The sequence below is a fragment of the Lontra canadensis genome, unplaced genomic scaffold (assembly GCF_010015895.1).
Source record: "Lontra canadensis isolate GAN:19392208 unplaced genomic scaffold, GSC_riverotter_1.0 scaffold2, whole genome shotgun sequence".
Taxonomy (NCBI): Eukaryota; Metazoa; Chordata; class Mammalia; order Carnivora; family Mustelidae; genus Lontra; species Lontra canadensis.
The window spans coordinates 8,817,986-8,839,282 of record NW_022630996.1 but is presented as its reverse complement, the minus strand read 5'-3'; the positions used below and the strand labels follow the sequence as shown (position 1 = coordinate 8,839,282).

At 41.3% G+C, this 21,297-nt stretch overlaps 1 protein-coding gene across 8 annotated transcripts in view; it reads right to left on the bottom strand.

Annotated features, from left to right (window-relative positions):
• Positions 1-21,297, bottom strand: part of DGKI (diacylglycerol kinase iota) — a 430,951-nt gene that overhangs the window by 279,610 nt on the left and 130,044 nt on the right. For all 8 annotated transcript variants that reach the window (XM_032868387.1, XM_032868409.1, XM_032868419.1 and 5 more), the window contains exon 2: positions 1,187-1,295. In XM_032868387.1, the coding sequence (XP_032724278.1) occupies positions 1,187-1,295 (109 nt within the window). The remainder of the gene's footprint in view (positions 1-1,186; positions 1,296-21,297) is intronic.

Sequence of the window (21,297 nt, the reverse complement as noted above, 5' to 3'; positions counted from 1 at the left end):
AATCAAGGGGAAGACCAGGAAGGGAGCTTTCTTCCTGAGCACCAGTGCAGCATGTGCGGGGCCTACCATAGCATTCTCAAGCCTCTCATCGAGGAAGAAGCTGCATCCCAGCTGAGCCCAGTCTTCTGCCAGGTGCTTCATGAAGGTAGGCAGCATACCATGGCATGGGTCCAGAATGTCAAATAAGAATGTCACTAAGTGTGTGCTTGGGAGAGAGGAAGAATTGTTTTAATATAAAAGGACATTAAATCATGACTTATGGACTAAAAAAATATTTTAATTAAAAAAAAAAAAAAAAGAAAAACCTCTTTTCCGACCCTGCCATGCTCTTTCATATGGGAGAATATGGATTATCCCCACTATTCAGCTCAACTACCACTGCTAAACAAGAACCACTCTCAAGACCAGAGCGGCGGAATTGTAGGGAAGCCCTCCTCTACCTTCATGCTGCTCCCTACATTCATTCCTCCAGGAAAGGACAAAGTTTTTCAGTTCACAGTGATCGATGTCTTTGACCAAGAACCTGACTCGCTGAAGACCCTCATAAACGTATTCTGATTAATTTAAGAAGTTCAGAATGCAATCTTCAGCTCAAGTTTCTATGGATGTCTTTTGGTTTAAATTGGCGACTATACCCAACCCACTGATGCCAGACCCATCTACCTTTGTATTGGAGACAGAAATATATCAGATGGGAGGGCATTAAGTCCCTAAAATGTAAAATGAAATCATCTCCTGTCAGGGAAAAACGAACAAACAAACAAACAAAAAATAAAAAAAATTAAAAAAAAAAAAGCTTCTTAAAGGAAAAGAAGGCAGTCTGAGCTGAGGAGACTAAGCTTAGATGACACAAAGTTGCTAAGGGTAGGCTCTACTCATCGTCAAGTGGGCAAGAACAATAAAGCATGTGCCCAGAGTTACTTCCGATCTCACAGCTGCAAACCCAGGCAGCAGTGCCACCAATGATTCATGGCATTTTTATTTTAGTCTGAAACACATCCGATTTCATACACAGGAGCTATGTTGCTGGAGGATTGAGAAGGGAACTATGGCTTAGGCGTCTGAAGATGGGTCAGTGAGCAATATTGGAAATGAGTAAGTCTTGCTTTGTGGCCACAGGGATCCTGACAACGAGAGAGACACACATGCAGTTGAATGACATTGAAACGAAGAAGCCAACACCTACGCTCCAGTCCAGAGTCGCTCTGGGCTCCTTCGCCGGGCCGTTTGCCACGGGGAGGCTGAGGGCATGTGCGGGAACCAGGTGCTGTAGGCCTGCCCGGGAGATGGCTTTCCTGCAGCCAGAAGGAAAACAAAACAAAACAAAAAACAAAACAAAACAAAAAAGCACACACAAAGAAAAAACAACATCAGAAGGTCATACATAGTAAAAAATCTCCCCAGGGTAAAAACTAGACTGCGTTAGTCTTCCACATGCAAAACCCTTTGCAAATGTATTAGAATCTATGTCTCTGAAGTACGTGGCCAAGACCGGGTGTGGGTGGGGGGGGCAGGTCTCAAAAGACAGGGAGGTTGAGGGGACCCTTTTGGGGGTAGCACTGCTTCAGAGATAGAAATTAAAATATAAGCCCCTATTCAGGGACAGGGCAGAAGGCAGGTCTGTTTACCAAAAAGAAAAAAAAAAAAAAAAGACCGAGGGCCCGCGTGGTCACAATACTTGGACAATTTTAAAGCTGTCAGAGGCTAAAGGCAAGAAAAGTGGGCTGGTGGAGTCTTCTATGGAAATCCCTCCATCTCCCCGCAAAGTGCTCTCCAAGCAGGGCACAGCACCAGCTTCAGTCTTGTTCCTCTCAAGAACGTCCTCCCTCCTCCCTGCAGAGGACTCCCGCAGAAAGCTTGAAGTTCCAAATGGTTAAAGACTGACTGGTAGCGGCCAAGACAAGGCCCATGCTGAGGGGCCGTGATCTTACCAAGGCCCACGGAAATAGAGAACCAGAACATGGGGCTTAGATTAGGTTTGGCACCTGGAACACAACAGAATGCAGGTCAGAAAGAGGGGGGAATGAATTGGGAGAGGTTGAGAAAGTCAGTCCTGACCTTGGTCTACAAAGATAAGAAATGAGAAGAGTTGCTTTAGCAGGCAAATACGACAAGGTCAAGGTGAAGGGACGGGAAGGGAGATGAGAGCCTGGTGGACAGAATGAGAACAGCATGATGGAGGAAGAAAGTGGGGAGAATTTGTGATACTGTCATTAATCATGTTAAGTTCAACCGCTGCACCGCTCCATGAAAAATGCCAGACAGGGGTCTCAAGCGTCAATATCAGCGGTGATTCATGAATTAACTAGGGGCTCCCTGGAAAGAAGAGGGGTTTTCCCTCTGCAGGGGTGTCCACGTGTGCTTTGAGAATCACCTGAACTAGAATCAGGTGGGTCTTGTGACCCTGCGGACGAGCCCTGTGTAGGTCTGAGGCCGAGGCCCAGAAATCTGCATTGACACATGCTTCCTTCTATGAGCTAAAGTTTTCAAGCCGCTCCATGAGAGTGTGGAAAGGCTTTAATCTAAAGAGGCTATGAGATGGAGAATCTCCCATATGCACCCTGAGGAAAGCAAAATCTAAGAACTTAAGAGACGGATTTCAGGTTAATGCCTAATTTGCAGATGACTGGAAAACTCACTCTCAACCAATGAACATCCACTGAGATTGTCTCCCCATCCTCAAGCCACTGAACCTGCTGCTTGGACTCAGGCTAGATTCCCTGCTCCTTGCACTCCTGGCCATAAAAACAGCCCACCCCAAATTGTTAACAGACTTGCCCGTGGTTTGCTAAGGTTTTTGTGTCCTGAACTGCAACTCCCATGCTATTCTCGAATAAAGTCAATTTCTGATAATTCCAGCTTGCCTTGGTTTCCTCTTTATTTGGGTTGGCAAGAGCAAATACGTTTGGGCAAGTGGGGAGCACTAACTTACCCAGGCCCATCAAAGCGGGGGAGCCCTGAAGGAAAGCATCAACAACTTCATTCTGTACTTTATCCCCATTAGTTCTCAGCACCGTATCTCAGAGGATGCGAACACAGCAGTGGAATCTGCCGTCTCAGACACAGGACCTGCAGACACACAGGGTTCCCAGGGAGGCCCAGATCCTCAGACTCCTTCACCCTCTCACTATACAGAGGAACGAGGCTGCGGACAGGTAGACGTGGGGGAAAGGAAGGCAGCGACTGCCAGATTTACGGTGAATCCCATCATGACTGAGCCCGGGAAGGGAAAGGAACTTGCCGGGGAAAGGGGGAGGCATGAGAGCAGAATGTAAAAGCTCCCTTGGAATCTAAAGGCAGGTGATCTCTCTGTTCTGTTCCCGGATCTCTGCAAACTCCACCCAGAAATGGAATTTGTAATTGACCAAGATCAACAGTAGCCTCAAAACCCACAGAAAGGTTGGGTAGAATCCAAAAAGGAATCCAAGATCATGCAGCCACTGATCAACCGCCAAGTGTGTCTAAGAGGTCAGCAAGTGCCCCACTCTTTTCTCCCCGCCGCTCTCATATTCCCACACGGGAAGTCTCAGAAATAACGTCAAGGTCTTTAGTAGTTGAAAGTGATCCCATCACACTTGCCAGTAGCCTACTTTCGGAAGCTCCCACTGGGTCACACACAATGTACTTGCTTTATATAATCCCCCAAAGAGTCGTTACAAGTGTGTAGACCTTTAATGAAGACATTCTGCTGACACAATCCTCTCTTTCCTCAAGGCAAATAATTAACAACATCCATTTTGGCCCCTTTACCGACACTGACTCTTTCGGGTTCCCAGAGCCAATTCCAAAGTTGGAAGGTTCCCCCAACATCAAGCAATCCTCAGACACCAGCAGGGTCTCCCAGAATTCAACTTAATTCTGACACTCTCTACCCAGAGCTAACATGGGATTCCACAGGTCTAGGCTGCAGTCCTACAGGACCTCTCCCCACCCCCACTTCAGATGCCAGTCACAAGCCCCAGGCTGTTACCCGGGCTTCTGGCCAACCAGCTCCAGATGGGAGGTTCCAATGACCTCCTCCTTAGGTTTGATTCATTTGTTAAAGTGGCTCACCAAACTGACAGAAACACTTACTTAACGTTTATCCATTTACTAAAGCAGAGGATGAAGGATATGAATCCACAGTCAGCCGAAGGGATACAGAGGGTGACGTATGGGGGGGGGGCTTCCATCCCCTCTCCAGGGGCCTCCTTCTTCCAGCACCTCCACCTACTCACTGAAAGTCTCTGAACCCCACTCTTCTGGGTTCTTAGGGAGGCTTTATTATATATGCAAGAATGATTAAATCATTGGCCATTGGCTACTGATTGAAACTTCAGCCTCTCTCCTCCTGGAGGGAAAAGGGATTGGGACGGAAAGTTCCAACCCTCCCATCACAAGATCAGTCCTCAGGGCAAACAGCCCCTACCCTTGGGTGGGGTACAAAGCCACCTTCATTAACATAATGGAAAACTCTTTCCCCCTTATCACAGGTTTCAGGAGTTGCGAGCAGAGGTCTGTGGATGAAGACCAAATAAGTGTGAGAAATATATTTTGGTCATCTGGACGACCAGATATATATTGCTTATAAATCACAATATCACAGGGCTTCACCCCAAAGTATGTTCCGTTCCACTGAGCAATAAGGAAAGAACACTGGAAGATTCTTATATGGTGCTCCTTCATGGCCCATGCATTTTTCTTGACCCGAGTTCAAGGAACTGTGTAACGTTTTTCTTTGGGACTTTCCTCTGGCTTTGAAGGAGGCTGTATGTGATTCCAAGTCATGGCTTTCATCACAAGAAAACTGGATCTCCGCGAAGTCAGAATCTACAGGTCCCACCTTTGGTTCCTTAAGGTAACAAACAGTGCCTGAGCACAAGGCCTTGAAAGAGCTGAAGAATACCTAAATCTTGAGTAAATGAGGAAAAAGACAAGTTCTTCATCTTTTCATGAACAGCCACAGAGAGCTGTGGTCAGAATGAAAAAGAAGGGAGGGAACACAATTCTGTGGGCACCGTGGACACCACGGGACAAATGAGTTGAACCGACTAGAAGTTGGAGACTCTGACCACCAAAACCTGTGTTCCTAATGAAAACTGCCAGGAGGGACACGCTGCCGAAATAACCAGATTAGGGTGGGAGGGTAGGGTGGGAGGGCTCAGAAGAGCACCGTGGTAATAAGGGAACAGACCGACAAACCCTCAGCCATCACTCAGCCCGGCAAGGGAAGCAGAGTCCATTGGCACTCTTGCCCAGCCCGAGAACAGAAATGAGTACGTAAGGCCTCTCGCTGCCTATTGATCCCTGGTCGTCGATAATAAGGGCGGTTTTCTGTACCATGACTAGAGGAAAATTGTGTATGTACGACACACATAAACACTTAATGAGGAGGAAGATAAGTAAGAACCATCAGAGGGGTCCTGGTTTGTAGCTGCAAATGGGCCTCACAAGAGGTTATTACATTAGAAGGAGAACAGGAGAAAGATTCGTAGGTGATGAGGAACAGAAGGCCGGCTGAGGAGAAAACGAAAGCTGACACCCTGCAACCTTCCCCCTCTCCCCACTCCAGGATGGGACACGCGTGACATTCTTCCAGGAATCTCCCGTCCTACGTGAAATACCTTGCCAGAGGGGAAAAACAACCTTATTCTTGTAGGTCCTCTTTAGCTTATGAAAGTTCTATTGAAACCTTTTCCCCCAACCCCGTGCTACATAACCTGCCACCCCTCACAACCCTGGGGCAGCAGCTCTTCCTGCCACAGGTCCTGTTCTTGCGCTTTAATAAACCACCACCATTTTGCACCAAATTGATGGCTCAGGGGAAGTGAGTTGGGGGAAATCAGAGGGGGAGACGAACCATGAGAGACTGTGGAATCTGATAAACAAACTGAGGGTTTTGGAGGGGAGAGAGGTGTGGGGGGTTAGGTGAGCCTGGTGGTGGGTGTTGTGGAGGGCATGTATTGCATGGAGCGCTGGGTGTGGTGCATAAACAATGTATTCTGGAACAGTGAAAAGAAATTTTAAAAAGAAATAAAAATTAAAAAAAAAAAATTCTTTCAGGGCACCTGGGTGGCTCAGTGGGTTAAAGCCTTTGCCTTCGGCTCAGGTCATGATCTCAGGGTCCTGGGATTGAGCCCTGCATTGGGCTCTCTGCTCAGTGGGGAGCCTGCTTCCTCCTCTCTCTCTCTGCCTGCCTAGTTGTGATCTCTATCTGTCAAATAAATAAAAAATCTTTAAAAAAACAAAAAGAATTCTTTCTTGGTCCTCGGCTCCGGACCCCACCCCTGAACCTCCCGATGTTCTAAAACTTCATCATAGGTACTATAGCAAGGCAGGAGGTGACTTCTGATGGCAGCTTTTTCCTCTTTCTAAACAGCCGTGTGAGAACATTCTTCTCTCCAAGAGCTCATATATGCACACACTTTCCGTTCCAAAATAAGAAAGCAACTGAATTCTTTCAGACCTCAAATAAAATGAATGTAAGCTATTTTTCTATGTGGGTTCATCTTGGTTGTAGAAGATGACATTTCAAAGTGGTCGAATTTGGGGTGTGCTGAGTTGGCAGGGGCTTTATGTTACAGTATGGTTCAGTTAAAAAAAAAAAATCGATGGGGTTTCAACTTCATTTTTTTCCTCCCTGCCCAGAATCCTCCCAAACCTATAATCAGACAGTGAGGTGGCGGTGGTCCTTCCTATCAATTTTACAACAACACTTTGTTGGGATGGCTATGATGGCAAAAGAATCTTGGAAAAGGACAACTGTGGTATTAACTGGGAAGCAGAAACGAAAAGAAAATATTCTATAATGCAGTTTTAGGCGCACAAAGTCATGGTTAATGTCAATTACCTGCCATGAAAAACCTCAAACATATTTAAAGTATAAAAGCCATCATACATTTTAAATAGCATTCTATTATTTCCTCCACTTCATTCAGTAAGACTACAAACTGCTAAAGGACAGGGCTCAATTCATCCCCTAATCTTATTATATTCTGGCCCCAGGGTAGACAGCAAATATTCAATAAATGCTTTCTGAGTTAATGAATGAACTTGACCAAAAAGCTAAGCAAAACAGCTTGCTGATTAGATCAAGGGTTGAGAAATCTGATTTAGGAAGATTTGAATTATATGCCAGGCTGTGCATTTCGGTGATATACTTTGCAGAGAGGGCCAGAAATCCTTCAAAGCAGCTCTTTAAAGAAAAAGGCAAAAGAGGTAGAATTCAGGGTTAAGAAGCCTGAGAGACATAAAAATGGCTTTGTGATCAATGTAAAATAAAATCCTATTGCTGTGACATTTATAAAGGGCATAGAATAGTGTTAATATTTCTATAACGTATTTATTGAAATAAATGTGTAGCATATACTCTTTACCAGAGAATTTTTAAAAATTTATGGGAAAACATGTAAGTGGTTATTTAGCCAGGATACCCTCTAATTATCCGATTTGCAATTTTCTCTCAATTCGCTCTGGTTCCACCCTGATTCCACATTAATATGGCTCCTATATGCAGTCCATCCCCATCTGCCAACTCCCTTTCTGGGTGATTCTATGAATAGAATAGAATGAGGACCCCACCTGTGAGCAGAGAAGCAAGCACCAAAGGAAACAAAAGTTTCCTTAGGGGCAACTGGGTGGCTTAGTCGGTTAAGCGTCTACCTTCGGCTCGAGTCATGATCCCAGAGTCCTGGGATCAAGCCCCATGTCAGTCTCCCTCCTCAGTGGGAGCCTGCTTCTCCCTCTCCATCCCAGTCATGCTCTCTTCTCCCTATCTCTGTCTTTCTCTCTAGAATAAATAAATAAACCTTAAAAAAAGAAAAAAGTTTCCCTTAGCTAGGATGTCTCCTAAGAGAAGCAACTGACGTAGAGATTGGTGAACTCATGTCCTTGTTTTAGAAAAAGAAGCGGCTGTCTAGACAGGTAGTTTGTACCTTGGTTTAATTCCCCAAGTGCCTCAAAAGGGATCTTCATCACTGTGTATGGGTTGGTGAGCTTTCCCCCATACATGATATTTTGTTACTAACTTTGTTTATATTCAAAGCAGCCTACAATACTCCTTGGTTGATGTAGAGAGCTGCCTTCAATGTTAAGGACAGTCCACAAGATTGGGAAAAAAACCAAAAAACAAAAAACAAACAAAAACCGTCCAAAGCCCCACACAAACTCCAAATATCCCACCAGCGATTTATTTAGGGGAACAAACCTTGTGTGATTATTTGAGCCTAAATCCTAATCCGTATTACACATGAATGCAAAGTAGTTTTTGACCATTTTAAGGTGCACTGAAATTTTTGCGAACGTAATTATTGAAACAAAGGATGTTTTCCGCTTCCTACGGGTTGTAAGTCATTCAAAAAATTGCTTCCTGTGTTGACTCTTCAACACGGTACTCCTGTATTTACGTTTTCAGCTGTTACTTTCAGTGATTCTCCGAGAGGGGTGACCAACCTTGGCCTGTAGCGGAGCTTGACATCAGTCTATTGAAAAGCACAGACTGCATGGAGCACTGGGTATCATATGCAAACAATGAGTCATGGAACACGCCATCAAAAACTAATGACATACAGTACGGTGACTAACATAACATAATAAAAAAAAAGAAAAAAAAAAAAAAAAGCTTCCCAGGTATTTCTAATGTGTATCCTGGGTTGAGAACCACGTTCTACATAGTTGTGCAAGCATGTGACTCCTTCATTACATCTGCCAATGTGACTAAGCCCTGGCATTTACACATTGAAATATATTCATTCATTCAACGATGTATTTACTGAATGTCTGTTTTATACCAAGCACCGTTCTAGATGTGTAAGATTCATGAATGAACAAAACAGGCATAAATTCCTGCCTTTGGGAAGCTTATATTCTAGCAGGAGGTACATTTTGCCAGGTACAGAATCATTTTGCAGATCTTACATATCCTTCACAACAATGAGGGAGGTACTTTCATTATACTCTATTTTATAATTTAAAAAAATGATAGCACAGAACAGTTAAGCTATGTGTCCAAAAGCACCCAGAGAGGAAGAGGTGCAAGTGGGATTTGAATCCAGGCATCTAAATCCACATTGCACATACTTAACCATGACACAACCCCACACTACTATGAAAAGCTGACAGCACACAGGTATGTAGCAAAAAGACATATGATACGGCTAGACTCTTACTATGCCCAATTTCCAACTGCCTCAGTTATAAATGTCCCAGCTCCACGACTAGAACAAAAGCTTCTCCCAGAAAGAGGCCAATCTGGGAGGCATCCAAGTGTACAGATTAAGAACACACTTGACCTTACCAATCACTAGCTATACAGTCGACGCGCTTGAACTCTCTAGCCCTGGTGTCCTTATATGTCAAATAAGAACAATACTGCTAAACTCTGAGACAATTTTTATTTTATTTTATTTTTATAAAGATTTTTATTTATTTGACAGAGATCACAAGTAAGGCAGAGGGGCAGGCAGAGAGCGGAGAGAGGGAAGCAGGCTCCCCGCTGTGCAGAGAGCCGGATGCAGGACTCGATACCAGGACCCTGAGATCATGACCTGAGCCGAAGGCAGAGGCTTAACCCACTGAGCCACCCAGGCACCCTCTGAGACAATAAAAAAAGTGTGTAGGACACTTGGCACGCAAGCAGCACAGAAAATATTCACTACTATTACTATTCTCCTACATACACTGGCAGCCCCACAGCGTCTAGCCAAAGGTAGGTATATGGTGAATCTCTGAATAAATATGTGCTTTTTATTTGATTCCTGTCAAATATTCCAAGCTCCCCGGACGCTTCCGTTCATCCAATAAACATTTAACAAGCTTCCATTATGTGTCAGACAGTTCAAAGGGGTTATTCAAACAGCAGGTCCTTCTTCTACTCACGGCAAATAATTCCACGGTTTCCAAAGAAATCATTCGTCCCCCACAACCTGACTACCTGCCCAGAGAAAATTAAAAAGCACCGTACTCTCCCCTCAGACAAATTTACCAATGTGTTTTTAAAAATGCCATCCAAATGCCATTAAAATTATTTATTTAATTGTATTCATGAAAATAAAAGCCACACCAAAAAAGGCATTTTTGGTTGTTGTTGAATCTGTAAAGCACTGGGGCTGCTAAGTGCCCCTGAGAACTTGTGAACTCATCTGTTAAACAGGATTTATTTCCCAAGCCTCATTCATCACTACATTCCTACAGCAGCACCAGCACGGACTTGTTGTGAGATGTGGCAATAAACCTCATCTTAAAATGAGGAGAGAGATTTCCCAACTGGATTCATCAGGAGTTAATGACATTCTTCTTAAGGTATCTGAGGGTAAAAAGTAAGCCTTGGAAATGGAGAAAAAGAATCAGACTGTGATGGGTTGAACAATGACCTTATTTGGATATAGGGTCTTGACAGAGGTAATCAAGTTAAAATGAGGCCATGAGGTTGGGTCTAAGCCAATATGACCGACGTCTTTATAAAAAGGGGAAAATTGGACACGGACACACAGGAGAACACTGTGTGAAGATGAAGGCAGAGACCAGGGTGATGTGTCTACAAGCCAGAGAAGTTCAAAGGTTGCCAGCAAACCACCAGCTGGGAGAAGCCCCAAAGAGATTCTTCCTTCCAGACCCCAGAAGGAACCAAACCTGCCAGGCCCTTGATCTCAGACTTGTGTTCTCCCAAACTGGGAGACAACACATTTCTATTATTTGAGCCACTGGAGCGTGTGGTACTTCATTACAGCAAACCTGACAAGTACGCGTACTTCCAAAACAGACCCAAAGTTTGGATGTCGTATGAGAGGGTTTGGCTAACTTCAGAATGTTGACTTCTCTTTTCCAGTTGCCCCTTGGGACTTTGGATACCTTCTTGTCATAATGCTACCTTTCAGAAACTAACAATATTTAAACAGAAGCACATTCCTATGAAAAGCCACTGTTAAAAATGACATTCTCATACAAATAGATAGTGAGCAACTGACGAAGTTTTATTTAACTCATTGAGGTAGCCAGCAGCAAAGACAAATGCAAAATCAAAGTGTGTATAAGAAATGAGATTTATGGGGCACCTGGGTGGCTCAGGGGGTTAAGCCTCTGTCTTCAGCTCAGGTCATGATCTCAGGGTCCTGGGATCGAGCCCCACATCGGGCTCTCTGCTCAGCAGTGAAGCCTGCTTCCTCCTCTCTCTGCCTGCCTCTCTGCCTACTTGTGATCTCTCCCTCCCTCTCTCCCTGTCAAATAAATAAATAAAATCTTTAAAAAAAAAAAAAAGAAATGAGATTTATGATAGAAAAGAAATATCTAAAAAGATTGTTAAATAAAACAAATGAGCAAAGGGAAAAAAGAGAGAGAGAGGCAAACCAAGAAACAGACTCTTAACTATAGAGAACAAATTGATGGCTACCAGGAGGGAGGGGGCGGGGCAATGGGTAAAACAGGTGATGGGGGTTAAAGAGGGCACTTCTAATGAGCACCAGCTAATGTATGGAAGTGTTAAATCACTTTATGTACACCTGAAGCTAACATTACTGTATTATTAATATTGCTGTATGTATGCATGAATTTAAATAAGTTTTTAAAAATGCAAAATAAAATAATTGCTAAATCAGATGTGAAATTAGTTATCTTTCTACAGGTCAATAAAAACTTAACCTCTGTGGCATTAACTTTCCTCGTGGTCTACCAAATCACAACTCATCAGTTTTTCATAGGTTAACCTCTTGTATCTTATGGGGATATAAACTCTTAGCCCCTCCATCAGTTTGGGATTATTAATCAAATATACAGAGATAATGAAATTACAGTGCCCAGAAGAATCAGGTAAGAGTCAGTTACTCAATAACAAGGTTCTACTTCTATTGGAGCAGGCTACTTAGAATATGTTCTAGTAAGATAAATTAAATAAATAATAAACTTAAATAATTTTAAAAAGTCAACCATGTTTCCATCGTCAAAATTTGGGATGATTTTATTTTCACTACTCATGGTTCAAGTTATTATACAGAATTCCTTGTGTAGCTCCTTGTGTAGCTGGAATATTCTAGAAAATCTAAAATAAAAGATCTCACTCCCCAAATAATAATAATAACAATTTATTCTCTACCTTCTTCAATTTTCACAATTCTAGCTATCTTGTCTTTGCTTGGCAACTGATTCTGAGACAGAAGCGTTCAGGTTTACTGGAGAATTAGTGAGGGAAACAGAACTGGCAGTGAGAAGCTGAACTGTGATGCAATTGCCACAAAGTCTGTAGCTGATTGAACATGAGGTTCTGGAGCTGGAACGGCCCTCCAGAACTGTTCTAATTTCCGGCAGAGACGAGACCTTGCAACTCCACATCCACCAGTCTTTGGGTATCGGCAGCCCCTTGGGAGAGCATAACCATGGACTAGAGATTGTCTTACACAGAGGCCATGCCCAAGAAGGGGCACAGCTATAGACCATCGGCAGCCAAGGTTCCAAGAAGCTGGAAAAAGGAGCGCTTCGGTCCTGAGAAGGCATGTGGGCAGGAAAACAAGCATCTACTACACACTTCTAATACTCATAACGAACTTAGGAAATGGGTAATTTTATCATGCCCATCTTGCTAATGGAAAAACTGACATTAAGCAGTCAGAATACTTATATAAGCTATACAGCTAAATAAGTAATAAAGCCAAGACTGGAGCCCAGATGTCTGGCTCCAAAGGCTCCATCGCTCTGCATGCCCCATAAAAGGGAAAGAGAGAAGAGAAGGATCCAGAGATAGCACAAGATCTGGGTGTGCAGTGGACTGAAAGTGCCCACTGAAAATGCCCTGGTGTAAGGGTGTCCGAAGGACATTTTAAAAATACCATCTAACATTCAAGTGGAAGTTGCTGGATGCTGTGATGGAAATGCATTCTTCGTCTCCTCCTCCATATTTTCCACCTGCACCTAAATCTTCAGGGAGGTCTCCTCCTGGTCTTAAAGGCAGTGGAGTTTTATGAATGTGGAATTTAAAGCAGCTGAATTTTACATCTAGGTCAATGAACACAGAATAGATGTTGCCTACTGGAATAGAAGGATAATCCAAAACTGAACAAATTTAGAAAAAGCATGGGCCTGAGAACAGAAATAACCTTAAGAACATAAGCCCTCTGGGAATTCACAGAAATTCTAGGGGAAGGGATTTGGATTTCCATAGGGTTCTTCCCAATAAAACTATCAACGGGAAGAATTTAACATTAGAGCCTCCTGCTTCATTTCCATGCTAACACACCATCCCCTACCCCTTCGATTTCCATCACCCTGCACCTACAATGCCTCAACCACAATCTTCCTCCACTGGTGGTATCAATGAATAGCTCCCCCCACACAGTTCTGTCAACTGAAGGGAGTTTAGGATGTGTCTCTCATAAGAGTAGCTGCGTTCTCAAAAGGAACTCATAAAAATGCAAAAACTTGCATGACCCAAAGGAACAGAGTCAAATGACATTCAAAGCAGTTAAAACAATTTTCCTAAGGCACAATCCAGAATATTGTAAATATAAATGAGGTCTAGGTGGGAGGTTGGGGTTAGAAGCAGAGACCTATTTACCTACTTTGAGGTCAGCCCTAGGCATAATGGCTAGGTTTACAGAGAGACCCAAGAGCATACCTATATGTTGAGAAGACACTGCCAACTTGTATCAGTGAGGGAAGGGTCCTGGAGAGAACAAAACAAAACAAACAAAAAAACAAAACTGAATTCACCTCTGATTGTTCCAATAACGAGACTCTAATAAAACAACTTGTTAAAGGTAGAATAGGGGAAAACCACTATAATCTCAAGAACTACAATAAAGCTAAAGAAAACAAGAGCAGGAGCATGTGGTATTAGAGAAAAGGGATATCAAGACACCATGAAACCAGAGAACAGCTTTATGGTTGTCTTGGTGCAGTAAACCAGAGTGAGTATAAACTCACCCAACTCTTAGCCTTCTCCTTAGCAGACATAAGAAGTCCAGGCACATCAATCTGTTCTCGTGTTTCTTATTTTTCAAATCTTTTTGTTACATTTGCAACTCTACTAAATTCTGAGCTCAACTTGGCTCTTCACTGTATCTCTGAGTGCTAGGTAGACAGCAAAGTGACTTATTTGAGGTCAAATAGCTAGCTGGTGGCAAAGCCAGGAATAGAAATCAGGTCTGTTCATCCAGCTCAGTTTGTCTATATTATCATTGTATGACCTCTGTCCATCCCATCCGGTCTGGCCTGCAGGTGGACATTTTCTTTTCATTTCCCTGTCTCCCTAGCAACTAACTCATCACTCCCCGGATCTTCATGATTCACATATGTGTTGCAGGCCTACTTGCAAAAGAAAAGAAAGAAGAAAGAGGGAGGGAAGGAAGAGAAGGAAAGAAAGGAAGAGAAAGAGAGGGAGAGAGGGAGGGAGGGAGGAAGGAAGAAAAAGGAAGAAGAGAGAGGAAGGAAGGGAGGAAGGAGGAAGGAAGGAAGAGAAGGAGAAGGAAGGAGGGAGAGAGTGTCTAGCAGACAGCCAGAAAAGGAGGGCAGGAGACAGAGAGAGAGAAAGAGAGGGAGGGAGGGAGGAAAGAAATGTACAAAGAAAGAAAATAAATAATAATAAAAATGTTCAATAAGCCAGAGAAAGAAAAAAAAATGTCCTCCATGTGATATAGCGTATGTACAAAAAATATTCACACGACATCATACATGATGGCTAAAGATCAAACACTTTCCCCCAAAGATTGAAACAAAGTAAAGATGTCTGTTCACACCAGTTCAGTTTCACATTGTACTGGAAGTCCTAGCCAGTGTAGTGAGAGGAGAGAGAGAGAAAAAGTAAAGAAGAGAAAAAAGCATAGAGACTGGGAATAGAAAAGGAAAACCATCTTCATTTTCAGATTGTATGACCATGTAAAATCTCTAATAATCTATAAAATCTACCAGAATTAATGTGTGACTTGACAGTTTTAGTATATGGAAGCTATATACAAAATTCAACTGTATTCCTATATATAAGTAACTACAGATTGAAAAATAAAATTTTCAAAATACTATTAACAATGGCATTCAAGAACATGAACTATTAAGGGATAAATTTAATAAAGTTTGTATAAGACCTTACACTAAAAGCTAGGGAAACATTACTGAAGAAAATTAAAGAAGCTGTAAATGAATAAAGGTATTATATTTGTGTGCTTAAAGACTCAATACTGTTAAGAAGTCAAATTTTCCTGATTTTAACATTTTATAGAAATGAAAATGACATAAAATTGTCAAAGAACTTGAAAAAAAAGTTGGAGAACTTTCACTACCCAATTTCAAGACTTACTATAAAAACAAATAGATCAAAAGTATATGATAATGAAGAAAGAACTGACAGAATGTTAGGAAAAAAGAGAGATTCCAGGAACAGACCCACACATGTATCTCTTCAAAAGAGAAACTGAAATCATTGGAGGAAAGAATATCCTTTTAACAAATGATGCTGGAAAAACTGGTTATTCATAGCAGGTAAAAATTAATCTTGACCCCACCTCAAACTATAAACAAATAATGCTTCAGGAGGGTTCACTGATAAAAACCTAAAAGCTAAAACTATAAAGCTTCTAGAAGAAGACATAAGAAAATAACCTCATGCCTTGCAGCAGGCAATTATTATTATTATTTTTTTTTTTTGATAGGAAAGTTTTGAAAGTTCTAACCAGGAAAGAAGAAACTGACAGACTGAACTTAATCAAAATAAAATATCTAATTACCAAAAGACGTATGAAAAGATACTACTACTCCTTCCGCCACTCCCCATCCTGTGCCCGAAATTCTGAAAAGCTGTTCCTTCGTAAAATTGGTAAGAATGGTGGCAACGTTTGTCAAGATTATGTTTTTCAGAATTCTGGAAATGACCACTTGAGTGGAAGAGACTGGCAGCAGCCCTGGTCTTGGCTAACCACGGGGCAGACTGAGCTCATTGTCTTGAACTCACGGGAGTTCAGTACACTCCACTGACCAGGGGCTTATCCCCACAAAGCTCCCTCAGCACTGGCTATCCTTCCCAAGACCTTGGCATATCTTCCCACTGATCCCAAGATGTTAGTAGCATCACACAACTTTCTTCTAACACACAAGGTTCTGTTGTTGTTCTGTTTGCCTCCAACTCACCCAAAATTGTGATGATACGAACAAGACTAGATTCCCTACTTCCCCAAATAAAGGTTTCTAGTCCTTGGGTTTTAAAGCATGGGTGGGACTAATCTTCCAAAATCTGTAGTAACTACAAACTTGAGAGAACCCCAGGTTGGGCTTCACTGGTGCCTGGCAGTATCCCACCAAGACACCTCTTCACCATTTCTTCTCTTCTACTGGAAAGCCAGATGGCCAAGTCCATAAGTCAAGAAATATGTGCTAATGGGAGTGGAAATATCTATAGTACCTTTGGGAGGACATCCATAACTTTTATGATTATTCTCTTTGAGCCCTCCACCTTTACACTTAGGCGTAGCTATAGAGTCTGGGAAGCAACCTTTCCTCACTAACACTGTATTCCAGATAGAGCAACATCTTCTCTTCCATCTTCCCTTTATATTACACTTGATTTACAAGAGTGGAGGTGAAGGCTTTGCAGAATAATTTTCTCGTCTCGGCCTTCCCAGTAGGTGTCTGGCCTTAACCACCGGCAGCTCTCTAAACTTAGAATGTGGGATACTTAATGATGTTTATGGTCTTCCGCTTTGGTACTTGGCTGTAATTCTAAGATAATAGGAAAAACTCTATTCAATAAGGGTTTTTAAGAAATGAGTAGGCAGTGTATTTAGCAAAAAAATAAAATGAGTTTCAGAATCAGACTTTCAGGCACTTAATATTTTTATTCAGTGCCTACAATGTTTCAGCCTCTAAACTAATTGCTGGTTGTGCAGAAGTAAATAAAACAGGCACCATCCCTCTTCTAGTTGGGCTTGTGATCCTGATGAAGAAAATAGACATAGATAAATAAGCAAACACCTGACATGTGGCTAACAGATGCAACGAATATGAAGGGTACAAAAGGAAGAAGTGGCAGAGAATGGGAATGAACAGTGATTAAGACAGGCTGCCCCGAGCAGGTTAACAGAGATAGGTTTTAAAGTAACCTGGACTGGAAGCCTAACTCTCTCACTTAATAAATACATGATCTCTCTATTATTTAATGTCTCTTACACTCATTTTCCTCATCTATAAAACAGGAAGAATAATTTGTACCACATGCAGTTATTGTGAAAATTCAATTAAGTAAGAGTATTAAAGGAAACTCTCTCCTGTTACTTTCCTAGAACACAGCAAAGGTTTTTAAAAAGCATCTGTCACCATTAAACAGAGGATTAGTATTGGAAAGGAGAGTGTGAACTGGACAAAAACGACAACAGATTGAATACTTACTTTGTAACTCTGACCATGTAATTGCTCTGAGCTTGCTCTTCCCCAAGCGTAAATGAGAGTAGACAGTACCTTACAGAACATAAGACTGTAAACTACCTTATAAAATAAAAATATTTGTTTGTAAAGCTCCAGGGGTCTACCAAAAAATTAAAAAAAAAAAATCGGTCTTGAATATTGGCATTACGTAATGGAAGAAAATAAAGATCTCCCTTGGATATTTGACTACAAGCTAGCCTTTACATGAGTTTGTTCTGTGTTGTCCAGAAGACTTCAAATATTTCATATAAATTAGCTATGTTTTTTGTTTTGGGGGTTTTATAGAAAAAGGGCAAGGGAAGGGCCCATGGAGAGGGAGAAAAAGAATCTTAAGCAGGCTCCATGTCCAGAGCTTGATCTCACAATCCTGAAATCATGACCTGAATCAAAATCAAGAGTTGGGCGCTTCACCAACTGAGCCACCCAGGGACCCCAAAAGTAGCTATGATTTAATAAATTTCCCTGAATGCTTAGGAAGCAAATATGAGGGTGCCTGGGTGGCTCAGTGGGGTAAGCCTCTGCCTTCAGCTCAGGTCATGATCCCAGGATCCTGGGATAGAGCCCCACATCGGGCTCTCTGCTCAGCGGGGAGCCTGCTTCCCCCCTCTCTTTCTCCGCCTGCCTCTCTGCCTACTTGGGATCTCTCCTGTCAAATAAATAAATAAAATCTTAAAAGAAAAGGCAGCAAATATGAATACTTTAGAGAAACCAATTTACAAACCAGGTTTTGGAGAATTCTAAAAAAGTACCAAGACACATTAAATCTTCATCTAAAATCTCAAACACAGGAAAATGGAAAGGACTCAATGAGTACAAGCCAGAAAAAACAAGACTCTAGAATACTAAAACTGTCATAAATAGAATATAAAATAATTATGTTGGATGGCTTTAACAGAATAAAGGATACGGTTAAAATTAAAGAACAAGACACTATAAATACTACTGTTTAAGGTATAAAAATAACTTTTAATAAGGAAAACTAAAATTAAAAGGAAATAATAAATGGGTAGATGGCATACAGAAGCAACAGAAAAGAAAAATTGATAAATGACAATGCAGATCTAAAGAAACGACCTGAATGCATCATAAATAAGAAATATGAAAGGAAAGGAAAATTAGGAAACAGAAAATGTGAGAAAGTAAATCTAACACATGTCTGTTCGAGTTTCAGAAAGAGAAGAGGAAGAACTGAGTAGAGGCAATAGTTGAAGACATCAGAAAGCCATTAAAGACACCCAAATAAAAGGAAAGTTCTGCTCATGTGGAGGAGGACAATGTTTTAAAGATGTCAGTTCTCCCCTCAATGATCTTTGGGCTCATAAAATTCCAATCAAAACTCCTATAAACTTTTGGGTGAACTTGACAGGTTAATTCTATCATGTACATAGAGCAGAGAACCAGAGTAGCCAAGACTCTTGGAGAACTGCAAGTTAGAAGTAGGTTTAGCAGGAACAGATATCAAGTCTTAATACAAAGAGCTAACAATTAATACACTGTGGTAGTGAGGCAGTAATAGACAAACTGACCAATGGGAAAAAGAAACCAAAATATATATGAAAACTTGATTTATGACAGAACTAGCACTGTAGAAGACTAAGATACATTTTTCAATAAATGGTCCCAGAGAAACAGATTATCCTTATAGAAAGAAAATGAAATAGACCCTACCTCAAAGGATAAACAAAAATTGATTCCAAGAAGATTAAAGATAGAAAAGTGAAATTAAAATCTATGTAACTTTTAGAAGATAATATAAGAAAGTATCTTTTTTTATATAAAAGTGGAAAGAAGCATTTAAGAAGTAAACACACACAAAATGCAGATATCCTGAAAGGAAAGATTTATAAATTCAATTAAATTAAATAATTCTGTTTAGGAAAACACTACAAAGTAAATAAAAAAGACAAGACACAAAATAAAAAAGTTATTTTCCACAAATATAACTGACAAAGAATAATAGAAACCAATAGGAAAAAGAATCCTCCTCCAAAAAAAAAAAGAACCAAAGATTTTAACAGGTACTTTACAAAAAGGGAACCACCAGCCCACCCCCGGCAAAAAAAAAAGTGAAAACATGATCAAATTCATTAGTAATCAGAGAATGGAAATTTACCCCCTCTTCTTCTGCACCACATTCCTCTCTACCACTCCAAAACCAACAGATTAGTAAAAATTAAAAAGTCTGGCATGGAATGAGTTAACTAACATACTATTAGAAGGAGTGCAACATGGCACAATCACTTTAGGAAACAAACTGGTGTTACCTAGGAATGCTAAAGGTGCACATAGCACAAGAATTCCTAATTACACTCCAAGGTACAGATCGTAGATATCTGGCACACATGGATATGATGGTGTCAAAAACATATCAGCATTGTTTATTACAGAAATATATGGAAACAGCTCAAATGTCCAATGAAAGCAGAACGGATAAACACATTACATACAGTATATTCATACAATAAAATAATACTCTTTGGTAATGAAAATGAATGAACTACAGCTCCACAGAACAAAAATGGGTGAAACTCCAGAACAGTGGTAATTGAAAAATGCCAATTACAACTCTTTTCTGTGCATTGATTTTGTATCCTGCCACATTGCTGAACTGCTGTATGAGTTCTAATAATTTGGGGGTGGAGACTTTTGGGCTTTCCACATAAAGTATTATGTCATCTGTGAAGAGAGAGAGTCTGATTTCTTTACCAATTTGAATACCTTTTATTTCTTTTTGTTGTCCAGGACTTCCAGTACTATGTTGAACAACAGTGGTGAGAGTGGGCATCCTTGTCGTGTTCCTGATCTTAAGGGAAAGGTTCTTAGCTTTTCCCCATTGAGAATGATATTGGCTGTGGGTTTTTCATAGACGGTTTTTGTTGTTGTTGTTGTTATTGTCTCTAGAGATAGGAATTTTCTTCAATAATTTTTTTTTATTAACACATAATGTATTATTTGTTTCAGGGGTACAGGTCTGTGGTTCATAAGTCTTGCACAATTCACAGCGCCCACCACAGCACATACTCTCCCCAATGTCCATCACCCAGCCACCCCATCCTTCCTAACCCCCTCCACTCCAGGAAACCTCAGTTTGTTTCCTGAGATTGAGAGTCTCTTATGGTTTGTCTCCCTCTCTGGTTTCATCTTGTTTTATTTTTCCCTCCCTTCCCTTATGATCCTCTGTCTTGCTTCACAAATTCCTTATATCAGTGAGATCATATGATACTTGTCTTTTTCTGACTGACTTATTTCACTTAGCATAATGCCCTCTAGAGCCATCCATATCGTTGCAAATGGCAAAATTTCTTTTTTAATGGTTGCATAATATTCTGTTGTTTACATATACCACATCTTCTTTATTCATTGATCTGTCGGGGGACATCTAATTTCTTCCCATAGTTTGGCTATTGTGGACACTGCTATTATAAACATTGGGGTGCATGTGTCCCTTCGGATCACTACATTTGTATCTTTGGGGTAAATACCCAGTAGTGCAATTGCTAGGTCACAGGGTAGTTCTGTTTTTAATTTTTTGAGGAACCTCCATGCTGTTTTCCAGAGTGGCTGCACCAGATTGCATTCCCACCAACAGTGTAGGAGGGTTCCCCTTTCTCTGCATCCTCGCCAACATCTGTCATTTCCTGACTGGTTAATTTTAGCCATTCTGACTGGTGTGAGGTGGTATCTCATTGAGGTTTTGGTATCTATTTCCCTGATGCCACGTGATGTTGAGCACTTTTTCATGTGTCCATTTGGATTGGTCTTACCTTTAAAATGATATTATGACCCCAAATGGCCAAGGAAATGTTGAAAAAGAAAAACAAAGCTGGGGCATCGTGTTGCCTGATTTCAAGCTATATCACAAAACTGTGATCACTAAGACAGCATGGTACTGACACAAAAACAGACACACAGATCAATGGAAAA